The sequence below is a fragment of the Oncorhynchus nerka genome, linkage group LG25 (assembly GCF_034236695.1).
Source record: "Oncorhynchus nerka isolate Pitt River linkage group LG25, Oner_Uvic_2.0, whole genome shotgun sequence".
Taxonomy (NCBI): domain Eukaryota; kingdom Metazoa; phylum Chordata; class Actinopteri; order Salmoniformes; family Salmonidae; genus Oncorhynchus; species Oncorhynchus nerka.
In genome coordinates this window covers 23,256,097-23,281,052 of record NC_088420.1, presented here as the reverse complement: position 1 = coordinate 23,281,052, position 24,956 = coordinate 23,256,097, and the positions used below count along the sequence as shown (strand labels likewise).

At 48.1% G+C, this 24,956-nt stretch overlaps 1 protein-coding gene across 1 annotated transcript in view; it reads right to left on the bottom strand.

The window, feature by feature from the left end:
* Positions 1 to 21,524, bottom strand: part of LOC115109777 (transmembrane 6 superfamily member 2-like) — a 28,880-nt gene extending 7,356 nt beyond the window's left edge. The window contains 10 exon segments of the mRNA XM_065009928.1: positions 6,009 to 6,122; positions 10,711 to 10,756; positions 11,496 to 11,629; positions 13,099 to 13,115; positions 14,500 to 14,541; positions 14,543 to 14,625; positions 15,480 to 15,562; positions 15,842 to 15,941; positions 16,020 to 16,124; positions 21,389 to 21,524. Coding sequence (XP_064866000.1) covers positions 6,009 to 6,122; positions 10,711 to 10,756; positions 11,496 to 11,629; positions 13,099 to 13,115; positions 14,500 to 14,541; positions 14,543 to 14,625; positions 15,480 to 15,562; positions 15,842 to 15,941; positions 16,020 to 16,124; positions 21,389 to 21,524 — 860 coding nt within the window.
* Between the last annotated feature and the right edge of the window lie 3,432 nt (positions 21,525 to 24,956).

Genomic DNA, 24,956 nt, shown 5'->3' with positions numbered 1-24,956 from the left:
CAGGGCGGGGTCGAGAGCCAGGGTCTCGAGCTTGATGACGAGCTTGGAGGGTACTATGGTGTTGAATGCCGAGCTGTAGTCGATGAACAGCATTCTCACATAGGTATTCCTCTTGTCCAGATGGGTTAGGGCAGTGTGCAGTGTGGTTGAGATTGCATCGTCTGTGGACCTATTTGGGCGGTAAGCAAATTGGAGTGGGTCTAGGGTGTCAGGTAGGGTGGAGGTGATATGGTCCTTGACTAGTCTCTCAAAGCACTTCATGATGACGGAAGTGAGTGCTACGGGGCGGTAGTCGTTTAGCTCAGTTACCTTAGTTTTCTTGGGAACAGGAACAATGGTGGCCCTCTTGAAGCATGTGGGAACATAGGGATTGATTGAATATGTCCGTAAACACACCGGCCAGCTGGTCTGCGCATGCTCTGAGGGCGCGGCTGGGGTGCCGTCTGGGCCTGCAGCCTTGCGAGGGTTAACACGTTTAAATGTCTTACTCACCTCGGCTGCAGTGAAGGAGAGACCGCATGTTTTCGTTGCAGGCCGTGTCAGTGGCACTGTATTGTCCTCAAGCGGGCAAAAAAGTTACTTAGTCTGCTTGGGAGCAAGACATCCTGGTCCGTGACTGGGCTGGATTTCTTCCTGTAGTCCGTGATTGACTGTAGACCCTGCCACATGCCTCTTGTGTCTGAGCCGTTGAATTGAGATTCTACTTTGTCTCTGTACTGACGCTTAGCTTGTTTGATAGCCTTGCGGAGGGAATAGCTGCACTGTTTGTATTCAGTCATGTTACCAGACACCTTGCCCTGATTAAAAGCAGTGGTTCGCGCTTTCAGTTTCACGCGAATGCTGCCATCAATCCACGGTTTCTGGTTAGGGAATGTTTTAATCGTTGCTATGGGAACGACATCTTCAATGCACGTTCTAATGAACTCGCACACCGAACAGCGTATTCGTCAATGTTGTTATCTGACGCAATACGAAACATATCCCAGTCCACGTGATGGAAGCAGTCTTGGAGTGTGGAGTCAGCTTGGTCGGACCAGCGTTGGACAGACCTCAGCGTGGGAGCCTCTTGTTTTAGTTTCTGTCTGTAGGCAGGGATCAACAAAATGGAGTCGTGGTCAGCTTTTCCGAAAGGGGGGCGGGGCAGGGCCTTATATGCGTCGCGGAAGTTAGAGTAACAATGATCCAAGGTTTTTCCACCCCTGGTTGCGCAATCGATATGCTGATAAAATTTAGGGAGTCTTGTTTTCAGATTAGCCTTGTTAAAATCCCCAGCTACAATGAATGCAGCCTCCGGATAAATGGTTTCCAGTTTGCAAAGAGTTAAATAAAGTTCGTTCAGAGCCATCGATGTGTCTGCTTGGGGGATATATACGGCTGTGATTATAGTTTAATATTGCCTGCTAACTTTAATTTATTTTAACTAAATATGCAGGTTTTAAAATATATACTTCTGGGCACTGATGTTTATGGTGAGGTACAATGATTATGCTTTTTTTGCAAATGCGCTTTTGTTAAATCATCAAGTTTGCTGTTTTTGTTAGGAAGAAATAGTCTTCACAGTTCACAACGAGCTAGGCGGCCCAAAATGCTGCATATACCCTGACTCTGTTGCACAGAACGCGCAATTTCCAAAGTTAAAAGAAATTATTGTTTGCGGGCAATATTAACTAAATATGCAGGTTTAAAAATACTATATACTTGTGTATTGATTTTAAGAAAGGCGTTGATGTTTATGGTTAGGTACACATTGGTGCAACGACAGTGCTTTTTTTGCGCATGCGCCTGTTAAACCACCCGTTTGTGTCACGCCCTGGTCGAAGTATTTTGTGTTTTTCTTTATGTTTTGGTCAGGCCAGGGTGTGACATGGGTTTTTGTATGTGGTGTGTAGCTTAGTGGGATTGTAGCTTAGTGGGGTGTTCTGGGAGAGTCTATGGCTGTCTGAAGTGGTTCAGCAGCAGCAGCAGTGGGAGAGGCTGCACTCTTTGGATAAATGGACTTGGGAGGAGATCCTTGACTGAAAAGGACCCTGGGCAGAGCCATGGATGGAATTGGAGCTGTCGGCGAAGCAGAGTGCTGAGTCTGAGAGTGTGGAGGATGTAGTGGCATACCAGTGCCAGCACCACGCATCAGGCCTACAGTGCGTCCCGCCTGTCCAGCGCTGCCGGAGCCTCCCGCCTGTCCGGCGCCGCTGCCGGAGCCTCCCGCCTGTCCGGCGCCGCTGCCGGAGCCTCCCGCCTGTCCGGCGCCGCTGCCTGAGCGTCCCGCCTGTCCGGAGCCTCCCGCCTGTCCGGCGCCGCTGCCGGAGCGTCCCGCCTGTCCGGCGCCGCTGCCGGAGCTTCCCGCCTGTCCGGCGCTGTCAGAGCTACCGCCCCTCATGCCAGAGGCGCCAGAGCCCCTCATTCCAGAGGCACCAGTACTCCTCAGTCCAGCGCTGCCAGAGCCTTTTTCTCCAGTCTGCCCAGCGCCGTCTGAGCTACCCGTCTGCCCAGCGCCGCCAGTACCGCCAGTCTGCCCACCGCCGCCAGTCTGCCCTGTGCCACCTCCACACTCCAGTCCTCCGGTAGCAGCTCCCCGCACCAGGCTTCCTGTGCGTGTCCTCGATCCAGTACCACCAGTTCCAGCACCACGCACCAGGCCTTCAGTGCGCCTCGCCTGTTCAGCGCAGCCAGCGCTTTTCTCCTCTCCTGCGCTGTTGGAGTCTCCCGCCTGTTTAGCGCAGCCAGAGCCTTTCTCCTCTACAGCGCTGCCGGAGTCTCCCGCCTGTTCAGCGCAGCCAGAGCTGTCAGTCAACATGAAGCAGCCAGAGCTGTCAGTCTGCAAGGAGCTGTCAGTCTGCAAGGAGCTGTCAGTCTGCAAGGAGCTGCCAGTCTGCATGGAGCAGCCAGTCTGCAAGGAGCAGCCAGAGCTGTCAGTCAACATGAAGCAGCCAGAGCTGTCAGTCTGCAAGGAGCTGCCAGTCTGCAAGGAGCTGCCAGTCTGCAAGGAGCTGCCAGTCTGCAAGGAGCTGCCAGTTTGCAAGGAGCTGTCAGTCTGCAAGGAGCCGCCAGTCTGCTCAGCGCCGCCAGTCTGCTCAGCGCCGCCAGTCTGCTCAGCGCCGCCAGTCTGCCCAGCGCCGCCAGTCTGCCCAGCGCCGCCAGTCTGCCCAGCGCCGCCAGTCTGTCAGGATCAGTTAGATCCATCAGTCAGCCAGGATCCGCCAGTAGTGCCAGTCGGCCAGGATCTGCCAGTAGTGCCAGTCGGCCAGGATCTGCCAGTCGGCCAGGATCCGCCAGTGTGCCAGGATCCGCCAGTCAGCAAGGATCCGCCAGTCAGCCAGGATCTGCCAGAACCGCTAGTCAGCCAGGATCCGCCAGTCAGCCAGGATCCGCCAGTCAGCCAGGATCTGCCAGAACCGCTAGTCAGCCAGGATCCGCCAGTCAGCCAGCATCCGCCAGTCAGCCAGGATCTGCCAGATCCGCTTGTCAGCCAGGATACGTCAGTCAGCCAGGATCTGCCAGATCCGCCAGTCAGCCAGGATCTGCCAGTCAGCCAGGATCTGCCAGATCCGCCAGTCAGCCAGGATCTGCCAGATCCGCCAGTCAGCCAGGATCCGCCAGATCCGCCAGTCAGCCAGGATCCGCCAGTCAGCCAGGATCTGCCAGATCCGCTTGTCAGCCAGGATACGTCAGTCAGCCAGGATCTGCCAGATCCGCCAGTCAGCCAGGATCTGCCAGTCAGCCAGGATCTGCCAGATCCGCCAGTCAGCCAGGATCCGCCAGTCAGCCAGGATCTGCCAGATCCGCCAGTCAGCCAGGATCCGCCAGTCAGCCAGGATCCGCCAGTCAGCCAGGATCCGCCAGTCAGCCAGGATCCGCCAGTCAGCCAGGGTCAGCTTGTCAGCCAGGATACGTCAGTCAGCCAGGATCCGCCAGTCAGCCAGGATCTGCCAGATCCGCCAGTCAGCCAGGATCCGCCAGTCAGCCAGGATCTGCCAGAACCGCTAGTCAGCCAGGATCCGCCAGTCAGCCAGGATCCGCCAGTCAGCCAGGATCTGCCAGATCCGCTTGTCAGCCAGGATCCGCCAGTCAGCCAGTCAGCCAGGATCCGCCAGTCAGCCAGGATCTGCCAGATCCGCTTGTCAGCCAGGATCCGCCAGTCAGCCAGGATCCGCCAGTCAGCCAGTCAGCCAGGATCCGCCAGTCAGCCAGGATCTGCCAGAACCGCTAGTCAGCCAGGATCCGCCAGTCAGCCAGGATCCGCCAGTCAGCCAGGATCTGCCAGATCCGCTTGTCAGCCAGGATACGTCAGTCAGCCAGGATCCGCCAGTCAGCCAGGATCTGCCAGATCCGCCAGTCAGCCAGGATCCGCCAGTCAGCCAGGATCCGCCAGTCAGCCAGTCAGCCAGGATCCGCCAGTCAGCCAGGATCTGCCATAACCGCTAGTCAGCCAGGATCCGCCAGTCAGCCAGGATCTGCCAGTCAGCCAGGATCTGCCGGAACCACCAGCCAGCCAGGATCTGGTAGATCCATCAACCTGCCTGAGCTTCCTCTCACTCCTGAGCTTCCTCTCACTCCTGAGCTTTCTCTCACTCCTCCTGAGCTTTCTCTCACTCCTGAGCTTTCTCTCACTCCTGAGCTTTCTCTCACTCTCGAGCTTTCTCTCACTCTCGAGCTTTCTCTCAGTCCCGAGCTGCCTCCGTCCCGAGCTGTCCTTCAGTCCCGATCTGCTCCTCAGTCCAGTGGGGTTCTGGGTGAGGACTACTAGGCCATGGTCGGCGGCGAGGGTGGACTATCCAGGGACGCGAGGAAGAGGGACTAAGACAGTGTTTGAGTGGGGTCCGCGTCCCGCACCGGAGCCGCCACCATGGACAGACGCCCACCCGGACCCTCCCTGTTGTTTTGAGGTGCGTTCGGGAGTCCGCACCTTGGGGGGGGGGGGTTCTGTGTTTTGGTCAGGCCAGGGTGTGACATGGGTTTTTGTATGTGGTGTGTAGCTTAGTGGGATTGTAGCTTAGTGGGGTGTTCTGGGAGAGTCTATGGCTGTCTGAAGTGGTTCTCAATCAGAGGCAGGTGTTTACCGTTGTCTCTGATTGGGAACCATATTTAGGCAGCCATATTCTTTGGTTGTATTGTGGGTGATTGTCCTGTGTGTCTTGATGTCCTTGTTAGAGGTTTGTAGACACATGTATAGGCTGTTTTCGGTTTTCGTTTCGTTTATTGTTTTGTTGAGTTTGTGTGTTGATTCGTGTTAAGTTGTTTTATTAAACATGGATCGAAATCTACACGCTGCAGTTTGGTCCGACTCTCCTTCACCAGTAGAAAGCCGTTACAGTTTGGCGAAGTAGGCTGTGATTCAATGATAAATTAACAGGCACCGCATCGATTATTTGCAACGCAGGACAAACTAGATAAACTAGTAATATCATCAACCATGTGTAGTTAACTAGTGATTATGTTAAGATTGATTGTTTTTTATAAGATACGTGTAATGCTAGCTAGCACCTTACCTTGGCTCCTTGCTGCACTCGCATAACAGGTGTTCAGCCTGCCGCGCAGTCTCCTCGTGAAGTGCAATGTAATCGGCCATGATCGGTGTCCAAAAATGCCGATTACCGAATGTTATGAAAGCTTGAAATCGGCCCTAATTAATCGACTATACCGATTAATCTGTTGACCTCTAGTACAGAATCAATGTGCAGGGGCACAGGTTAGTCGAGGTAATTGTGGTAATATGTACATGTAGGTAGGGGTAAAGTGACTTTGCATAGATAATAAACAGCGAGTAGCAGCAGTGGAGTCTTTTGAACCTACACATGGAGGTCCGGTACATCTTGCCGTGCGGTAGCAGAGAGAACAGTCTATGATTTGGGTGGCTGGACTCTTGGACAATTTTTTGGGCCTTCCTCTGACACAGTGTAGTATAGAGGTCCTGGATGTAGAAGAAGAAATGTAGGTAGAGTATATTGCATTCTGGGAACTGTAGTTTATGTTATTAACCCATAATAACACATATGTCCCCCATATCTTACCTGGGCAATGCCTCGAACACAGTCCAATCAGGCATCCACATACAGCCAGGCACTATGAGTCCATAGACAATGGCCCCCAGCATTGGCAGCATGTAGAACAGGAAGTGCAGAATCTACAACAGGGATTACGTCACAGGATTACATTACAGTACAAGTGTCTCAGACATCTGTGTGATTCCAGCCGTCCTGCTCCACTGTGCAGCTCTGACACTCCAATGGAGAATTAATATAGACACACCAATGGACAATTAATGCAGTACATCTTCATCCTTGCTAGGGCACTAACAGTGTTACAGCAGTACAAGCACTCACACAGAATACAGATAATACTGCTGCCGGCTGCATAGACAACACACACTCGCACACGCACACGCACACACACACACACACACACACACACACATTTGAAGTGCTTTCACAATGCACACTGAGGATCAAATTGTAGTGTTCAAATAGAGGTCATTACATTGACTCTCACTTGCACTTCAACAGATAATATTTGGAGCTTGAAAGTCAGGTAGCTGCTGAAGTAATGGCATCAAATTATACCTTTTGAACAGTGGCTTTTGTTCCAGGGCTTTGGTCCTGATGAATCCTAATGAATTGAGCACAGAGGCTGAGAGCCAATCACACGTTGCCCTTCAGTCCTTGGAGCAGTGTCTGTGTGCTGCGCCCGGTCATCTGTCTGCCGTGGTTTATCACCATCAATGATTAAAAAGGTTGCTCACTCAATGCAAAGGCAGGGTAACACCACACACACACACACACACCTGCATTGCACACACATGCTTTGACACACACATGCTAGCTAGAGCATACACACATGCACGCATACACACACACACACCTCCCACCCAGTGTGTTGCTGATGGGGGGTTCAGGGGAAGGAGGATTAGCTTATCAAGTTCTCAGCATGCAGTTCCCTGCCTGATCGATGCTTTGCCATTGTTCCTGGACTGTAGCCACAACAAGGTCTTTAGATAACCTATTGACTCCGTTAAGAACCCTAATAAAACAAAACACCCAGCATTTGGAGTAAACCCAGGCGGCCGTTGAGACTGGCCCCGTCACAACCACATTCTCTTGCCTAAGAAATCAGAGATGATGAACCAACCTGGCCTTTCAGCCCTCTCATTGTGGTGTAATGATGAGATGCAACGTAACGTAATCAACACTGCTAGCTAGCCAGCTAGCCCCGAATAGCAGCACAGTAGAAACTATTACACTCAACGGAACGACTTGATTAGTGTAGTGTCAACAACGCAGCCAATGCCAGCTAGCCTACATAGTCAACAACGCAGCCTCTGCCAGCTAGCCTACTTCAGCAGTACTGTATCATTTTAATCATTTTAGTCAATAAGATTCTTGCTACGTAAGCTTAACTTTCTGAACACTCGTGACGTGTAGTCCACTTGTCATTCCAATCTCCTTTGCATTAGCGTAGCCTCTTGTGTAGCCTGTCAACTATGTGTCTGTCTATCCCTGTTCTCTCCTCTCTGCACAGACCATACAAACGCTCCACACCGCGTGGCCGCGGCCACCCTAATCTGGTGGTCCCAGCGCGCACGACCCACGTGGAGTTCCAGGTCTCCGGTAGCCTCTGGAACTGCCGATCTGCGGCCAACAAGGCAGAGTTCATCTCCGCCTATGTCTCCCTCCAGTCCCTCGACTTCTTGGCACTGACGGAAACATGGATCACCACAGACAACACTGCTACTCCTACTGCTCTCTCTTCGTCTGCCCACGTGTTCTCGCACACCCCGAGAGCTTCTGGTCAGCGGGGTGGTGGCACCGGGATCCTCATCTCTCCCAAGTGGTCATTCTCTCTTTCTCCCCTTACCCATCTGTCTATCGCCTCCTTTGAATTCCATGCTGTCACAGTTACCAGCCCTTTCAAGCTTAACATCCTTATCATTTATCGCCCTCCAGGTTCCCTCGGAGAGTTCATCAATGAGCTTGATGCCTTGATAAGCTCCTTTCCTGAGGACGGCTCACCTCTCACAGTTCTGGGCGACTTTAACCTCCCCACGCCTACCTTTGACTCATTCCTCTCTGCCTCCTTCTTTCCACTCCTCTCCTCTTTTGACCTCACCCTCTCACCTTCCCCCTACTCACAAGGCAGGAAATACGCTCGACCTCATCTTTACTAGATGCTGTTCTTCCACTAACCTCGCTGCAACTCCCCTCCAAGTCTCCGACCACTACCTTGTATCCTTTTCCCTCTCGCTCTCATCCAACACTTCCCACACTGCCCCTACTCGGATGGTATCGCGCCGTCCCAACCTTCGCTCTCTCTCCCCCGCTACTCTCTCCTCTTCCATCCTATCATCTCTTCCCTCTGCTCAAACCTTCTCCAACCTATCTCCTGATTCTGCCTCCTCAACCCTCCTCTCCTCCCTTTCTGCATCCTTTGACTCTCTATGTCCCCTATCCTCCAGGCCGGCTCGGTCCTCCCCTCCCGCTCCGTGGCTCGACGACTCATTGCGAGCTCACAGAACAGGCTCCGGGCAGCCGAGCGGAAATGGAGGAAAACTCGCCTCCCTGCGGACCTGACATCCTTTCACTCCCTCCTCTCTACATTTTCCTCTTCTCTCTCTGCTGCTAAAGCCACTTTCTACCACTCTAAATTCCAAGCATCTGCCTCTAACCCTAGGAAGCTCTTTGCAACCTTCTCCTCCCTCCTGAATCCTCCCTCCCCTCCCCCTCCTCCCTCTCTGCAGATGACTTCGTCAACCATTTTGAAAAGAAGGTCGACGACATCCGATCCTCGTTGCTAAGTCAAACGACACCGCTGGTTCTGCTCACACTGCCCTACCCTGTGCTCTGACCTCTTTCTCCCCTCTCTCTCCAGATGAAATCTCGCGTCTTGTGACGGCCGGCCGCCCAACAACCTGCCCGCTTGACCCTATCCCCTCCTCTCTTCTCCAGACCATTTCCGGAGACCTTCTCCCTTACCTCACCTCGCTCATCAACTCATCCCTGACCGCTGGCTACGTCCTTCCGTCTTCAAGAGAGCGAGAGTTGCACCCCTTCTGAAAAAACCTACACTCGATCCCTCCGATGTCAACAACTACAGACCAGTATCCCTTCTTTCTTTTCTCTCCAAAACTCTTGAACGTGCCGTCCTTGGCCAGCTCTCCCGCTATCTCTCTCAGAATGACCTTCTTGATCCAAATCAGTCAGGTTTCAAGACTAGTCATTCAACTGAGACTGCTCTTCTCTGTATCACGGAGGCGCTCCGCACTGCTAAAGCTAACTCTCTCTCCTCTGCTCTCATCCTTCTAGACCTATCGGCTGCCTTCGATACTGTGAACCATCAGATCCTCCTCTCCACCCTCTCCGAGTTGGGCATCTCCGGCGCGGCCCACGCTTGGATTGCGTCCTACCTGACAGGTCGCTCCTACCAGGTGGCGTGGCGAGAATCCGTCTCCACACCACGTGCTCTCACCACTGGTGTCCCCCAGGGCTCTGTTCTAGGCCCTCTCCTATTCTCGCTATACACCAAGTCACTTGGCTCTGTCATAACCTCACATGGTCTCTCCTATCATTGCTATGCAGACGACACACAATTAATCTTCTCCTTTCCCCCTTCTGATGACCAGGTGGCGAATCGCATCTCTGCATGTCTGGCAGACATATCCGTGTGGATGACGGATCACCACCTCAAGCTGAACCTCGGCAAGACGGAGCTGCTCTTCCTCCCGGGAAGGACTGCCCGTTCCATGATCTCGCCATCACGGTTGACAACTCCACTGTGTCCTCCTCCCAGAGCGCTAAGAACCTTGGCGTGATCCTGGACAACACCCTGTCGTTCTCAACTAACATCAAGGCGGTGGCCCGTTCCTGTAGGTTCATGCTCTACAACATCCGCAGAGTACGACCCTGCCTCACACAGGAAGCGGCGCAGGTCCTAATCCAGGCACTTGTCATCTCCCGTCTGGATTACTGCAACTCGCTGTTGTCTGGGCTCCCTGCCTGTGCCATTAAACCCCTACAACTCATCCAGAACGCCGCAGCCCGTCTGGTGTTCAACCTTCCCAAGTTCTCTCCGTCACCCCGCTCCTCCGCTCCCTCCACTGGCTTCCAGTTGAAGCTCGCATCCGCTACAAGACCATGGTGCTTGCCACGGAGCTGTGAGGGGAACGGCACCTCAGTACCTCCAGGCTCTGATCAGGCCCTACACCCAAACAAGGGCACTGCGTTCATCCACCTCTGGCCTGCTCGCCTCCCTACCACTGAGGAAGTACAGTTCCCGCTCAGCCCAGTCAAAACTGTTCGCTGCTCTGGCCCCCCAATGGTGGAACAAACTCCCTCACGACGCCAGGACAGCGGAGTCAATCACCACCTTCCGGAGACACCTGAAACCCCACCTCTTTAAGGAATACCTAGGATAGGATAAAGTAATCCCTCTCACCCCCCCTCCCCCTGAAAAGATTTAGATGCACTACTGTTCCACTGGAGGTCATAAGGTGAATGCACCAATTTGTAAGTCGCTCTGGATAAGAGCGTCTGCTAAATGACTTAAATGTAATGTAAATGTAAATGCACATAGAGGAGAGAGAGTGCAGGCTTCAAGGCAACTCCAAGTGATCTCTGGATGGAGTGGATATTACATTGTTATTTAAAACAAAGTGGGTTAGCAACTATTAAGGGATGCCACTGACACTGCAAAGAGGCATGCTCTGTGTCTGAAGTACCCAAAATAACCTTGGGGTAGCCCCCCGGGTCCTTCAGATAGGGCTCATACTCTAGGCAAGAGTACTTTATAAACTACTCATCTGCAGGATCAGTTATTGTAATTTAAACCATGTCTGGTCACAGGAGAACATGAACAAGTATTGAATGAAAATCCCATTAAAACATATAATAAGTAGATACATTTTTCCACAAATCAGACAAATCATCTTCAAGTGGCTTTTTGAGAGTAAAGTGTCATATGAGACCACCTATATGACATGATTGAATCAGCACAGAAGATGTTGCACATAATCTATGCATCATAAACAAATCATTATCTACTACAAAGACAGGTGGCACATGAGGGAATAACTATGACTCTTTAGGCTGTACTAAAATTGGTGCGCTGGACCAATCCTAATATAACACTTTATTTCTGATGTTTTATTTTTGAGTGTGTAACGCTCGTCTGATGAAGAAGGAGTGGACCAAAGCCCAGCGTGGTACGTGTTCGTGATATTTATTTAAATCTGACCACTAGAACAAAAATAACAACACGAGAAAGGAACCGTTCTGTAAGGTAACTAAGACTATACAGAAAACAACTACCCACAAACCCAGGTGGGGAAAAGGCTACATAAGTACGATTCTCAATCAGAGACAACGATATACAGCTGCCTCTGATTGAGAACCACACCCGGCCAAACACAAAGAAATAGAAAACATAGAAATAAAGAAACTAGAATGCCCACCCTAGTCACACCCCGGCCTAACCAAAATATAGAATAAAAGCCTCTCTATGGCCAGGGCGTGACAGTGTGTTTATTTCTAAGTGTGTATTCAGGCCCTGCTGGCTCACCAAGCCCCTGAAGAGAGTGAAGGACATGGTCCCCAGTATCAGCAGCACCTGGAAAAGGTCTGTTGTGCGCCAGATGAGACTAAAACTTTAGACAGATGATATGCACTGAGATGATATGCAAACATAGCCATAAGTACACACTTCTGAGAAGATATTGTAGAAACATAGCATTACTAGGACCAGGAGTTTTTCCTGATCAAGTCTAACTCTGAGCCATAGAAATAGAATGATGAAAACGGGCTTGGAACCTTTAACCCTCGCATTTGACTGGTAAACTCATGGGCACATTCACAAAGGCTGCCTGGTACTGTGACGCAATACTTTTTATGGTAACAGAATGTTCATTCAAAGTATGTTAACTGATGTGGCTCATGCAATGGAATGTATTTTTTGTAATGTCCGTTGAGTTGAATCAACAAATCACAGCACATATTGAAGGGTACTTGAATAGATGCCGCGTTCTAAACAACTGGAAACTCTAAAAAAATACGAGGTCAAATCATGATCTCAGTGATCTTCAAGTCGGAGCTCTAAAAGAGTTCATAGTGTTTTAACAGTGTAACAGTGTAAATCTCTCTGGGACAAGGTGACTTTTATCAACATATTCGCCTGTATTTACCCCAAACAAATGAAACGCTAATTAGCTGATAACGTGGCTATTATAAAGAACTACAAATGCAATGATGATCTGGACGAGACTGACACATTGAGGCAAAGGTAAAAATCTCTGGATTAACTAACTATCTAATGTTAGCTAAATGTAGTTATGAATAAATTGGCAAAATGTCTTTAAATATACCTGTTAGCAAAGGTGCCAGCTAGAGATGATGTGCAGGAGCTTGCAGGGATTTGTAGTCTTGCATGATGTTTACTTTGATGCTAATTAGCATTTTCAAATCTGAGAGTATATACACTACCGCTGGCCTTCTAGGCAGAGTTGCAAAGAAAGTCATATCTCAGACTGGCCAATAAAAAGAAAAGATTAAGATGGGCAAAAGAACACAGCCACTGGACAGAGGAACTGTGCCGAGAAGGCCAACATCCTGGAGTCGCCTCTTCACTGTTGACATTGAGACTGGTGTTTATGGTATTATTTATTGAAGCTGCCAGTTGAGGACTTGTGAGGCATCTGTTTCTCAAACTAGACACTCTAATGTATTTGTCCTCTAGCTCAGTTGTGCACCGGGGCCTCCCAATCCTCTTTCTATTCTGGTTAGAGCCAGTTTGCGCTGTTCTGTGAAGGGAGTAGTACACAGCGTTGCACGAGATCTTCAGTTTCTTGACAATTTCTCGCATGGAATAGCTTTCATTTCTCAGAACAAGAATAGTTCTTTGTTTCTGGCCATTTTGAGCATATAATCGAACCCACAAATGCTGATGCACCAGATACTCAACTGGTCTAAAGAAGGCCCGTTTTATTTCTTCTTTAATCAGAACAACAGTTTTCAGCTGTGATAACATAATTGCGAAAGGGTTTTGTAATGATCAATTAGCCTTTTAAAATTATAAACTTGGATTAGCTAACACAACGTGCCATTGGAACACAGGAATGACAATTGCTGATAATGGGCCTCCGTACGCCTATGTAGATATTCCATTAAAAATCATCCGTTTCCAGCTGCAAAAGTAATTTACAACATTAACCATGTCTATACTATTTATGGTCAATTGGATGTTATTTTAATGGACAAAAAAAAGAAAAAAAAAGGACATTTCTAAGTTACCCCAAACTTTTGAAGGGTAGTGTATGTATATTGATAAATGTCACTTTGTCCACAAGAGATGTACATGGTTATCAAAATGTCACACAAGGGTAAGACTACACGAAACACAGCCCTTATTTTAAGTGTTTCTAAAATCCCCTATAGGAAAAATGTATGGTGGAAAAACGATTGGAACCATTTCCCTGTTTGACCGCTAGGTTTTATGGGTATTATGACACCTCCACTACGGGGCTCTATGGGGACACCCATTCTATTTCTATGATCTGAGCCCTAGTTTTCCTGGTGAGGTCACATGGTTAGGTAAAACTCCTGGCCCTAAGCAATCTATCAAGTTAATCAAATCAAATCAAATCACATTTAATTATATAGCCCTTCGTACATCAGCTGATATCTCAAAGTGCTGTACAGAAACCCAGCCTAAAACCCCAAACAGCAAGCGATGCAGGTGTAGAAGCACGGTGGCTAGAAAAAACTCCCTAGAAAGGCCAAAACCTAGGAAGAAACCTAGAGAGGAACCAGGCTATGTGGGGTGGCCAGTCCTCTTCTGGCTGTGCCGGGTGGAGATTATAACAGAACATGGCCAAGAAGTTCAAATGTTCATAAATGACCAGCATGGTCGTATAATAATAAGGCAGAACAGTTGAAACTGGAGTAGCAGCATGGTCAGGTGGACTGGGGACAGCAAGGAGTCATCATGTCAGGTAGTCCTGGGGCATGGTCCTAGGGCTCAGGTCAGTTGAAACTGGAGCAGCAGCACGGCCAGGTGGACTGGGGACAGCAAGGAGTCATCATGTCAGGTAGTCCTGGGGCATGGTCCTAGGGCTCAGGTCAGTTGAAACTGGAGCAGCAGCACGGCCAGGTGGACTGGGGACAGCAAGGAGTCATCATGTCAGGTAGTCCTGGGGCACGGTCCTAGGGTTCAGGTCCTCAGAGAGAGAGAAAGAAAGAGAGAAGGAGAGAATTAGAGAACACACACTTAGATTCACACAGGACACGGAATAGGACAGGAGAAGTACTCCAGATATAACAAACTGACCCTAGCCCCCCGACACATAAACTACTGCAGCATAAATACTGGAGGCTGAGACAGGAGGGGTCAAGAGACACTGTGGCCCCATCCGAGGACACCCCCGGACAGGGCCAAACAGGAAGGATCTAACCCCACCCACTTTGCCAAAGCACAGCCCCCACACCACTAGAGGGACATCAGCTGCGACCTTCTCTATCTCACCCTGTATCCTCCGAGGGTGGGCCCGGTCTTGGGCATGTTGAAACAGCTTGATCGCTCCTCATATAGGAAGCAATAGGAAGGGCATGTTGAGCCAGAAAGCAGGATGGATATCTGACCCAAATTGACCTGCCAGGGAGGGAAACATAGAGAGCATTTCATCCCTTAAAAGTATGAGGAGGAACTGGGTACATCTGAAGTAGAGTAGAGCAGTCTAATTTTAACCGTGTTATAGTTGACACATTTCCATGATGTTTACATGAGAAACAGAGTAGACCTTTGCCAAAAGAAGAGACCTCATTATCATAACTTGGAGGCTATTGTCACCCCCTGACCTTAGAGAGCAGTTTTATTTCTCTATTTGGTTAGGTCAGGGTGTGATGTGGGGTGGGCATTCTATGTTTTGTTTTCTAGGTTTCTGTATTTCTATGTTTTGGCCGGGTATGGTTCTCAATCAGGGACAGCTGTCTATCGTTGTCTCTGATTGAGAATCATACTTAGGCAGCCTTTATTTTCCGTGTGTGTTTGTGGGCACCTCGATTGCGGCACGGTCATTGTTGTTTACCTGTTTGTTTAGGTTTCACTCCAATTAAAAGATGTGGAACTCCATGCACGCTGCGCCTTGGTTGATTTATGACAGGGAGTTTGAGGATAGCGAGCGTGACAGCTATATTATACACAGATTGTAAGTAACTTAAATGATGTTCTAAATAAGTCCGCAGTAGGGCATCATTGAACTAATATGCAACTTAAATACAAAATGATGGTAACACATTGTTGTGGGTTAGTTTGATCCTCCGATACTTCTCAGTTTGAAACCCAGAGAACAGATGCTTTGAGACTAGTTTTGCTTTGTTCTGTCAATGTTAAAGGCGAGTGCATTGCTGTACTGGCAGCCTACACTATGACACTGATGCTACAACGCTGTACAGTTGATTAACTCGGTCATTGTGGGACACAGGAGGGGTGATGGTGAGACTCACCTACAATGACTCCTGTCACAAAGACACTCATGTTGGCAAACAACGATCCAGCCCAGAAGAGACCGAGGGTATGATAAGACATACTGAGAGAGGGGGAGAAATGGCCCAAAGTGGTTACTCCAATCACTGTAAACTAGTGGCAGCATACAGCTTCAAATGAATGGCCCAGCAGTGAGATGATGTGTGGTCACACAAAGATGTCCCGATTCTGCAGTACGAATCCTTAGCCCTCTTGGCGAAGGGGACTATAAGGTACAATGTAATACAATACTTGCTTAATTGGTCCAGGCATGAATGGAGTGTATTAGAATGGTGGTGTATGTGTGATTTGTAGATCAACATTACAAGAAGACCAAGGTGACACAGTGTTCCATAAGCGGTGTATCATCATGAGGTACATGATAAAGTGCACTATTCCGTCCCAGTAGCAGATCACGATGGCTGTCCCTGCCACACACAATGCAACCATGAACCTCATGGCACTGGAACAACAGACAGATTCAACATCTGTATTTATATTAGCAAGATGGAGAATCGAGAGAGAAACCATTTTCTGGTAGAATTCCATAATTCCGGAGAGAAAACAGTCATGTTCCAAAGAACTCACAAGGTCAATGACACAAGTGAAGGACAACTCTGCTAACACTGTAAAGACAATGCCAACATTCAGTACTGTGTAAGATTGATATTGTGAATGTGGACTATAATGAGCATGAAGCAATACAGCATTATAGAAAGTTTATGTTGAAAGCCTCAATTACACAACAGAAAATAACTTGGATTAATGCGTGGCTGTTGGTCTGTTCAACTTTCTTTGTGGCGATTAGCATACACGGATTGCATTTGTGAGCATATTCAGCTTTAAGAAAGGCCCTCATTCAATTTGTTGCGAAATTCAGACGATTTCAACAGAATTCTGTAGCAGCTAGATGTTAAGTTGTAGGAACAATTATGATTATCCTCATTGTAGTCATGGTGAAGAGAAAGCTCGTTCCTCCATGTAATTATTTCCCAATCTGCTTTGTCTTCCTCTTAAAACGTTTAATAAAACTGTCAGAACATTATTACTGCTTATAAAGACGCTTTGAACAAGAGTGGATTTGTGAGAAGCTCAACCTCTTTTTCTCTCATGAACAGTTAGCTAACCACCACAACTACTTTTCTTTCCCACTCACTCTTTCTCACCATCCTTGTGTTTCAAATATTTCCCTCCAACCAACCAGCTATTGATTTTCTGGGCTGTGGAGAGAGATAATGATGTCTGCTGGCTGTAAGCTGGGTGAAGGGAGATTTATATTGGGAGATGTGGGTTGAGTTTTCCTCGGGTTAAGAGCACAGCGGTGCTGAGAGGGCACCTATCTCAGAGTCATAGCCTGAAACCCCATGTGGGTCTGGGAGACACATAATGAGTGGCGGGGGATAAAGTGGACTGGAGATAGCCAAGGAAAGGAGCTCAGTTAAAGTGGCTGGTAATGTGCTGCCAACAGATGTGGTGGTTCTCCACATTATTCTCCAGAATCTTTAACCTCTAAAACACTAAGCGGGGGGGGGGTGGGGGTCATATAGATATTTAATTTAGAATTTTAGGACCCCTGTAACTAGGTATCAAAATGTGTATAAAATATTGTATTTTGGCCTTTACTACTATAGCCCATATAAACGCATTTAAAACACATTCATAAATGGCAGAACCAACAGTCCAAAAATAAATCATAAGGAATAAGGTTTTGAAGTTGCTTTCCTGTGTCTAGGAAACATAAGAAAGCTAAGGAAAATATTTACGTTTCGTGGACACATATTTAACCCCTTTTTTTTGTTGGCACAAAATTACCTCAAAACTACCATTAATGTTTTTTAACAAGTTCCGGTTACCTTCAGACCCGTGATAATTGTGGGAGTGTCTCATCTTTCCATAGAGTGGTCATATTATTTTCTAGGCCAAACCGTTTGGACGCTACAGACATTTTCGTGAGAAGACCTATTGTCGGGATGTCTCATGGTCTGACAAACATCACTGTAGCTTGGCCACCTTCCACCGCAGATGCGGAAGGCTGACACAGGCGGATGTGGTGGATGTTACTAATACTGAACAAAATATGAAACGCAACATGCCACAATTTCAACGATTTTACTGAGTTACAGTTTATATAAGGAAATAAGTCATATAAAATTAATTAATTAGGTCCTAATCTATGCGCCTTTCCCCCCATGGTTGCAAAGGCGCAGCCATGGGTGGGCCTGGGAGGGCACAGGCCCACCCACTTGGGAGCCAGGCCCACCCACTGGGGAGCCAGGGCCAGCCAATCAGTTTTTCCCCACAAAAGGGCTTCATTACAGACAGAAATACTCCTCAGCTGTCCGGGTGGCTGGTCTCAGACGATCCCGCAGATGAAGAAGCCAGATGTAGAGGTCCTGGGCTGGCATGGTTTCCAAGTGGTCTGTAGTTGTGAGGCCGGTTGGACGTACTGACAAATTCTCTAGAACGACGTTGGAGGCAGCTTATGGTAGAGAAATTAACATTCAATTATCTGGCAATAGCTCTGGTGGTTATTCTTGCAGTCAGCATGCCAATTGCACGCTCTCTCAAAACTTGAGACATCTGTGGCATTGTGTTGTGTGACAAAACTGCACATTTTAGAGTGGCCTTTTATTGTCCCCAAAACAAGGTGCACCTGTGTAATGATTATGCTGTTTAATCAGTTTATTGATATGCCACACCTGTCAGGTGATAGATTATATTGGCAAAGGAGAAATGCTCACTAACAGGGACATAAACACATTTCTGCACAAAAGTTGAGAGAAATAAGCTTTTTGTGTGTAAGGAACATTTCTGGGATCTTTTATTTAAGCTCAGGAATCATGGGACCAACACTTTACATGTTGCGTTTATATTTTTGTTCAGTATAGATTGACGCACGGGTTATATTAAGGATGAAAGGAAATTCCTGCACGGTCAGTCAGTAGCCATTACTACCATTGATTTACAGTACCAGTCAAAAGTGTGGACACACCTACTCATTCAAGGGATTTTGTTTATTTGACTATTTTCTACATTGTAGAATAATAGTGAAGACATCAAAACTATGAAATAACACATGGAATCATGTAGTAACCAAACAAGTGTTAAACAAATCAAAATATATTTTATATTTGAGATTCCTCAAAGTAGCTACCCCTTTCCTTAATGACAGCTTTGCACACTCTATGCATTCTCTCAACCAGCTTCATGAGGTACTCACCTGGAATGCATTTCAATTAACAGGTGTGCCTTGTTAAAAGTGAATTTGCATTTGAGCCAATCAGTTGTGTTGTGACAAGGTAGGGGTGGTATACAGAAGATGGCCCTATTTGGTAAAAGACCAAGTCCATATTATGGCAAGAACAGCTCAAATAAGCAAAGAGAAACGACAGTCACTACTGTAAATCAAATAAATAAATAAAAAATGTCACGTGCGCCGAATACAACAGGTGTAGGTAGACCTTACAGTGAAATGCTTACTTACAGGCTCTAACCAATGGTGCGAGAGAAAAAAAGGTGTGTGTGTGTGTGTGTGTGAGAGAGAGTAAAGAAATAAAACAACAGTAAAAAGACATTTTGAAAAAAGAATAGCAAGACTATATACCTGTTAGTCAGGCTTATTGAGGTAGTATGTACATGTAGGTATCGTTAAAGTGTTTATGCATATTTGATGAACAGAGAGTAGCAGAAGCGTAAAAAGAGGGGTTGGCGGGTGGTAGGACACAATGCAGACACAATGTAAGACACGAAGGTCAGTCAATCTGGAAAATTTCAAGAGCTTTGAGCGTTTCTTCAAGTGCAGTCGCAAAAACCATCATGTGCTATGATGAAACTGTCTCTCATGAGGACCGTCACAGGAAAGGAAGACCCAGAGTTACCTCTGCTGCAGAGGATAGGTTCAATAGAGTTACCAGCCTCAGAAATTGCAGCCCAATTAATGTTTCACAGAGTTGAAGTAACGGACACATCTCAACATCCGCTGTTCAGAGGAGAATGCGTGAATCAGACCTTCATGGTCGAATTTCTGCAAAGAAACCACTAATAAAGGACATCTGGTTTGTGCTTAGTGTGACTATCATTTGTTTTTCAACAGGACAATGACCCAACACACCTCCAGGCTGTGTAAGTGCTATTTAACGAAGAAGGAGAGTGATAGAGTGCTGCATCAGATGACTTGGCCTCCACAGTCAAATCAAATCATATTTTATTTGTCACATACACATGGTTAGCAGATGTTAATGCGATTGTAGCGAAATGCTTGAGCTTCTAGTTCCGACAGTCACCTACTGGATATCCTGCCATCAGCTCTTCCATAAACACCTGTGTGCAGGCCTGTCTGCGAGATGCCCCGTGGCTAAGCCATGCAAGTGCTGCTCAGTAGATGATTCTGAAGAAGGGGGATCAGCCCAGAGCTGTGATGGAGAAGGATAATCCCTCCTGTTTTACCTGTTAGATGGCTCAGATAAACCAGACCCTCTAGAGGATTAGAATGCCACAGGTACTTTGAGAGAGACAGAGTGTGTGTGTCTCGATCTGTCTGTTTATCAGGGGACAGCAGCATCGTCAGGGAGATGGGGAGGGATGCAGGACGGCTGTCTGAGCCGTTACACACGGGTGCCATTACAAGGACGTTTGACGTTATAAGGGACAGCCAATCCTTGTAATACAGCTAATATATGGATTGTGCATCCTATTCCATTTCATGAAAACATGAGTTCAAAGAAGTCTTTATAAGCCTGTAAAATGTTCTGTAAAGGTACATTGCCTGGCTTAGTATTTGGTAGCATTGCCTTCAAATTGTTTAACTTGGGTCAAACGTTTCGGGTAGCCTTCCATAAGCTTCCCACAATAAGTTAGGAGAATTTTGGCCCATTCCTCCTGACAGAGCTGGTCTAACTGGGTCAGGTTTGTAGGCCTCCTTGCTCGCACCCACCTTTTCAGCTCTGCCCTCAAATGTTCTATAGGATTGAGGTCAGAGCTTTGTGATGGACACTCCAATATCTTGACTTTGTTGTCCTTAAGCCATTTTGCCACAACTTTGGAAGTATGCTTGGGGTCATTGTCCATTTGGAAGACCCATTTGCGACCAAGCTTTAACTTCCCTACTGATGTCTTGAGATGTTGCTTCAATATATCCACATAACTCCTCCCTTATGAAGCCATCTATTTTGTGAAGTGCACCAGTCCCTTCTGCAGCAAAACACCCCCACAACATGATGCTGCCACCCCCATGCTTCATGGTTGGGATGGTGTTCTTCAGCTTGCAAGCCTCCCCCTTTTTCTTCCAGACATATCGATGGTCATTATGGCACAACAGTTCTATTTTAGTTTCATCAGACCAGAGGACATTTCTCCAAAAGTACGATCTTATTCCCCATGTGTAGTTGCAAACCGTAGTCTGTCTTTTTTATGGCGGTTTTGGAGCAATGGTTTCTTTCTTGATGAGCGGCCTTTCAGGTTATGTCGATATAGGACTCGTTTAACTGTGGATATAGATACTTTTGTACCTGTTTCCTCCAGCATCTTTTTTTATTTTTTTTACCCTTTTTTCTCCCCAATTTCATGGTATCCAATTGTTTTAGTAGCTACTATCTTGTCTCATCGCTACAACTCCCATACGGGCTCGGGAGAGACGAAGGTTGAAAGTCATGCGTCCTCCGATACACAACCCAACCAAGCCACACTGCTTCTTAACACAGCGTGCATCCAACCCGGAAGCCAGCCGCACCAATGTGTCAGAGGAAACACTGTGCACCTGGCAACCTTGGTTAGGGCGCACTGCGCCCGGGCCGGCCACAGGAGTCGCTGGTGCGCGATGAGACAAGGACATCCCTACCGGCCAAGCCCTCCCTAACCCGGACGACACTAGGCCAATTGTGCGTCGCCCCACGGACCTCCCGGTCGCGGCCGGTTACGACAGAGCCTGGGCGCGAACCCAGAGTCTCTGATGGCACAGCTGGCGCGGGAGGCCCTCCTCCAGCACCCGGGAGGCTCTCCGGGAGGCCCGGGAGGCCCTCCTCCAGCATCTTCTCAAGGTCCTTTGCTGTTGTTCTGGGATTGATTTGCACTTTTCGCACCAAAGTATGTTCATCTCTAGGAGACAGAACGCGTCTCCTTCCTGAGCGCTATGACGGCAGTTTTTATTTATTTATTTTTATTTCACCTTTATTTAACCAAGTAGGCTAGTTGAGAACAAGTTCTCATTTGCAACTGTGACCTGGCCAAGATAAAGCATAGCAGTGTGAACAGACAACACAGAGTTGCACATGGAGTAAACAATTAACAAGTCAATAACACAGTAGAAAAAAAGGGGCAGTCTATATACAATGTGTGCAAAAGGCATGAGGAGGTAGGCGAATAATTACAATTTTGCAGATTAACACTGGAGTGATAAATGATCAGATGGTCATGTACAGGTAGAGATATTGGTGTGCAAAAGAGCAGAAAAGTAAATAAATGAAAACAGTATGGGGATGAGGTAGGTGAAAATGGGTGGGCTATTTACCAATAGACTATGTACAGCTGCAGCGATCGGTTAGCTGTTCAGATAGCTGATGTTTGAAGTTGGTGAGGGAGATAAAAGTCTCCAACTTCAGCGATTTTTGCAATTCGTTCCAGTCACATGCAGCAGAGTACTGGAACGAAAGGCGGCCAAATGAGGTGTTGGCTTTAGGGATGATCAGTGAGATACACCTGCTGGAGCGCGTGTTACGGATGGGTGTTGCCATCGTGACCAGTGAACTGAGATAAGGCGGAGCTTTACCTAGCATGGACTTGTAGATGACCTGGAGCCAGTGGGTCTGGCGACGAATATGTAGCGAGGGCCAGCCGACTAGAGCATACAAGTCCCAGTGGTGGGTGGTATGAGGTGCTTTAGTGACAAAACGGATGGCACTGTGATAGACTGCATCCAGTTTGCTGAGTAGAGTGTTGGAAGCCATTTTGTAGATGACAATCGCCGAAGTCGAGGATCGGTAGGATAGTCAGTTTTACTAGGGTAAGCTTGGCGGCGTGAGGGAAGGAGGCTTTGTTGCAGAATAGAAAGCTGACTCTTGATTTGATTTTAGATTGGAGATGTTTGATATGAGTCTGGAAGGAGAGTTTGCAGTCTAGCCAGACACCTAGGTACTTATAGATGTCCACATATTCAAGGTCGGAACCATCCAGGGTGGTGATGCTAGTCGGGCATGCGGGTGCAGGCAGCGATCGGTTGAAAAGCATGCATTTGGTTTTACTAACGTTTAAGAGCAGTTGGAGGCCACGGAAGGAGTGCTTTATGGCATTGAAGCTCGTTTGGAGGTTAGATAGCACAGTGTCCAATGACGGGCCGAAAGTATATAGAATGGTGTCGTCTGCGTAGAGGTGGATCAGGGAATCGCCCGCAGCAAGAGCAACATCATTGATATATACAGAGAAAAGAGTCGGCCCGAGAATTGAACCCTGTGGCACCCCCATAGAGACTGCCAGAGGACCGGACAGCATGCCCTCCGATTTGACACACTGAACTCTGTCTGCAAAGTAATTGGTGAACCAGGCAAGGCAGTCATCCGAAAAACCGAGGCTACTGAGTCTGCCGATAAGAATATGGTGATTGACAGAATCGAAAGCCTTGGCAAGGTCGATGAAGACGGCTGCACAGTACTGTCTTTTATCGATGGTGGTTATGATATCGTTTAGTACCTTGAGTGTGGCTGAGCTGCACCCGTGACCGGCTCGGAAACCAGATTGCACAGCGGCCACAGCCGGGATTCGAGATGGTCAGTGACCTGTTTGTTGACTTGGCTTTCGAAGACCTTAGATAGGCAGGGCAGGATGGATATAGGTCTGTAACAGTTTGGGTCCAGGGTGTCTCCCCCTTTGAAGAGGGGGATGACTGCGGCAGCTTTCCAATCCTTGGGGATCTCAGACGATATGAAAGAGAGGTTGAACAGGCTGGTAATAGGGGTTGCGACAATGGCGGCGGATAGTTTCAGAAATAGAGGGTCCAGATTGTCAAGCCCAGCTGATTTGTACGGGTCCAGGTTTTGCAGCTCTTTCAAAATATCTGCTATCTGGATTTGGGTAAAGGAGAACCTGGAGAGGCTTGGGCGAGGAGCTGCGGGGAGGGCGGAGCTGTTGGCCGAGGTTGGAGTAGCCAGGCGGAAGGCATGGCCAGCCGTTGAGAAATGCTTATTGAAGTTTTCGATAATCGTGGATTTATCGGTGGTGACCGTGTTACCTAGCCTCAGTGCAGTGGGCAGCTGGGAGGAGGTGCTCTTGTTCTCCATGGACTTCACAGTGTCCCAGAACTTGGAGTTGGAGCTACAGGATGCAAACTTCTGCCTGAAGAAGCTGGCCTTAGCTTTCCTGACTGACTGCGTGTATTGGTTCCTGACTTCCCTGAACAGTTGCATATCACGGGGACTATTCGATGCTATTGCAGTCCGCCACAGGATGTTTTTGTGCTGGTCGAGGGCAGTCAGGTCTGGAGTGAACCAAGGGCTGTATCTGTTCTTAGTTCTGCATTTTTTGAATGGAGCATGCTTATCTAAAATGGTGAGGAAGATACTTTTAAAGAATGACCAGGCATCCTCAACTGACGGGATGAGGTCAATGTCCTTCCAGGATACCCGGGCCAGGTCGATTAGAAAGGCCTGCTCACAGACGTGTTTTAGGGAGCGTTTGACAGTGATGAGGGGTGGTCGTTTGACTGCGGCTCCGTAGCGGATACAGGCAATGAGGCAGTGATCGCTGAGATCCTGGTTGAAGACAGCGGAGGTGTATTTGGAGGGCCAGTTGGTCAGGATGACGTCTATGAGGGTGCCCTTGTTTACAGAGTTAGGGTTGTACCTGGTGGGTTCCTTGATGATTTGTGTGAGATTGAGGGCATCTAGCTTAGATTGTAGGACTGCCGGGGTGTTAAGCATATCCCAGTTTAGGTCACCTAACAGAACAAACTCTGAAGCTAGATGGGGGCGATCAATTCACAGATGGTGTCAGGGCACAGCTGGGAGCTGAGGGGGTCGGTAGCAGGCGGCAACAGTGAGAGACTTATTTCTGGAGAGAGTAATTTTCAAAATTAGTAGTTCGAACTGTTTGGGTATGGACCTGGAAAGTATGACATTACTTTGCAGGCTATCTCTGCAGTAGACTGCAACTCCTCCCCTTTGGCAGTTCTATCTTGACGGAAGATGTTATAGTTGGGTATGGAAATCTCTGAATTTTTGGTGGCCTTCCTGAGCCAGGATTCAGACACGGCAATGACATCAGGGTTAGCAGAGTGTGCTAAAGCAGTGAGTAAAACAAACTTAGGGAGGAGGCTTCTGATGTTGACATGCATGAAACCAAGGCTTTTTCGATCACAGAAGTCAACAAATGAGGGTGCCTGGGGACATGCAGGGCCTGGGTTTACCTCCACATCACCCGCGGAACAGAGAAGGAGTAGTATGAGGGTGCGGCTAAAGGCTATCAAAACTGGT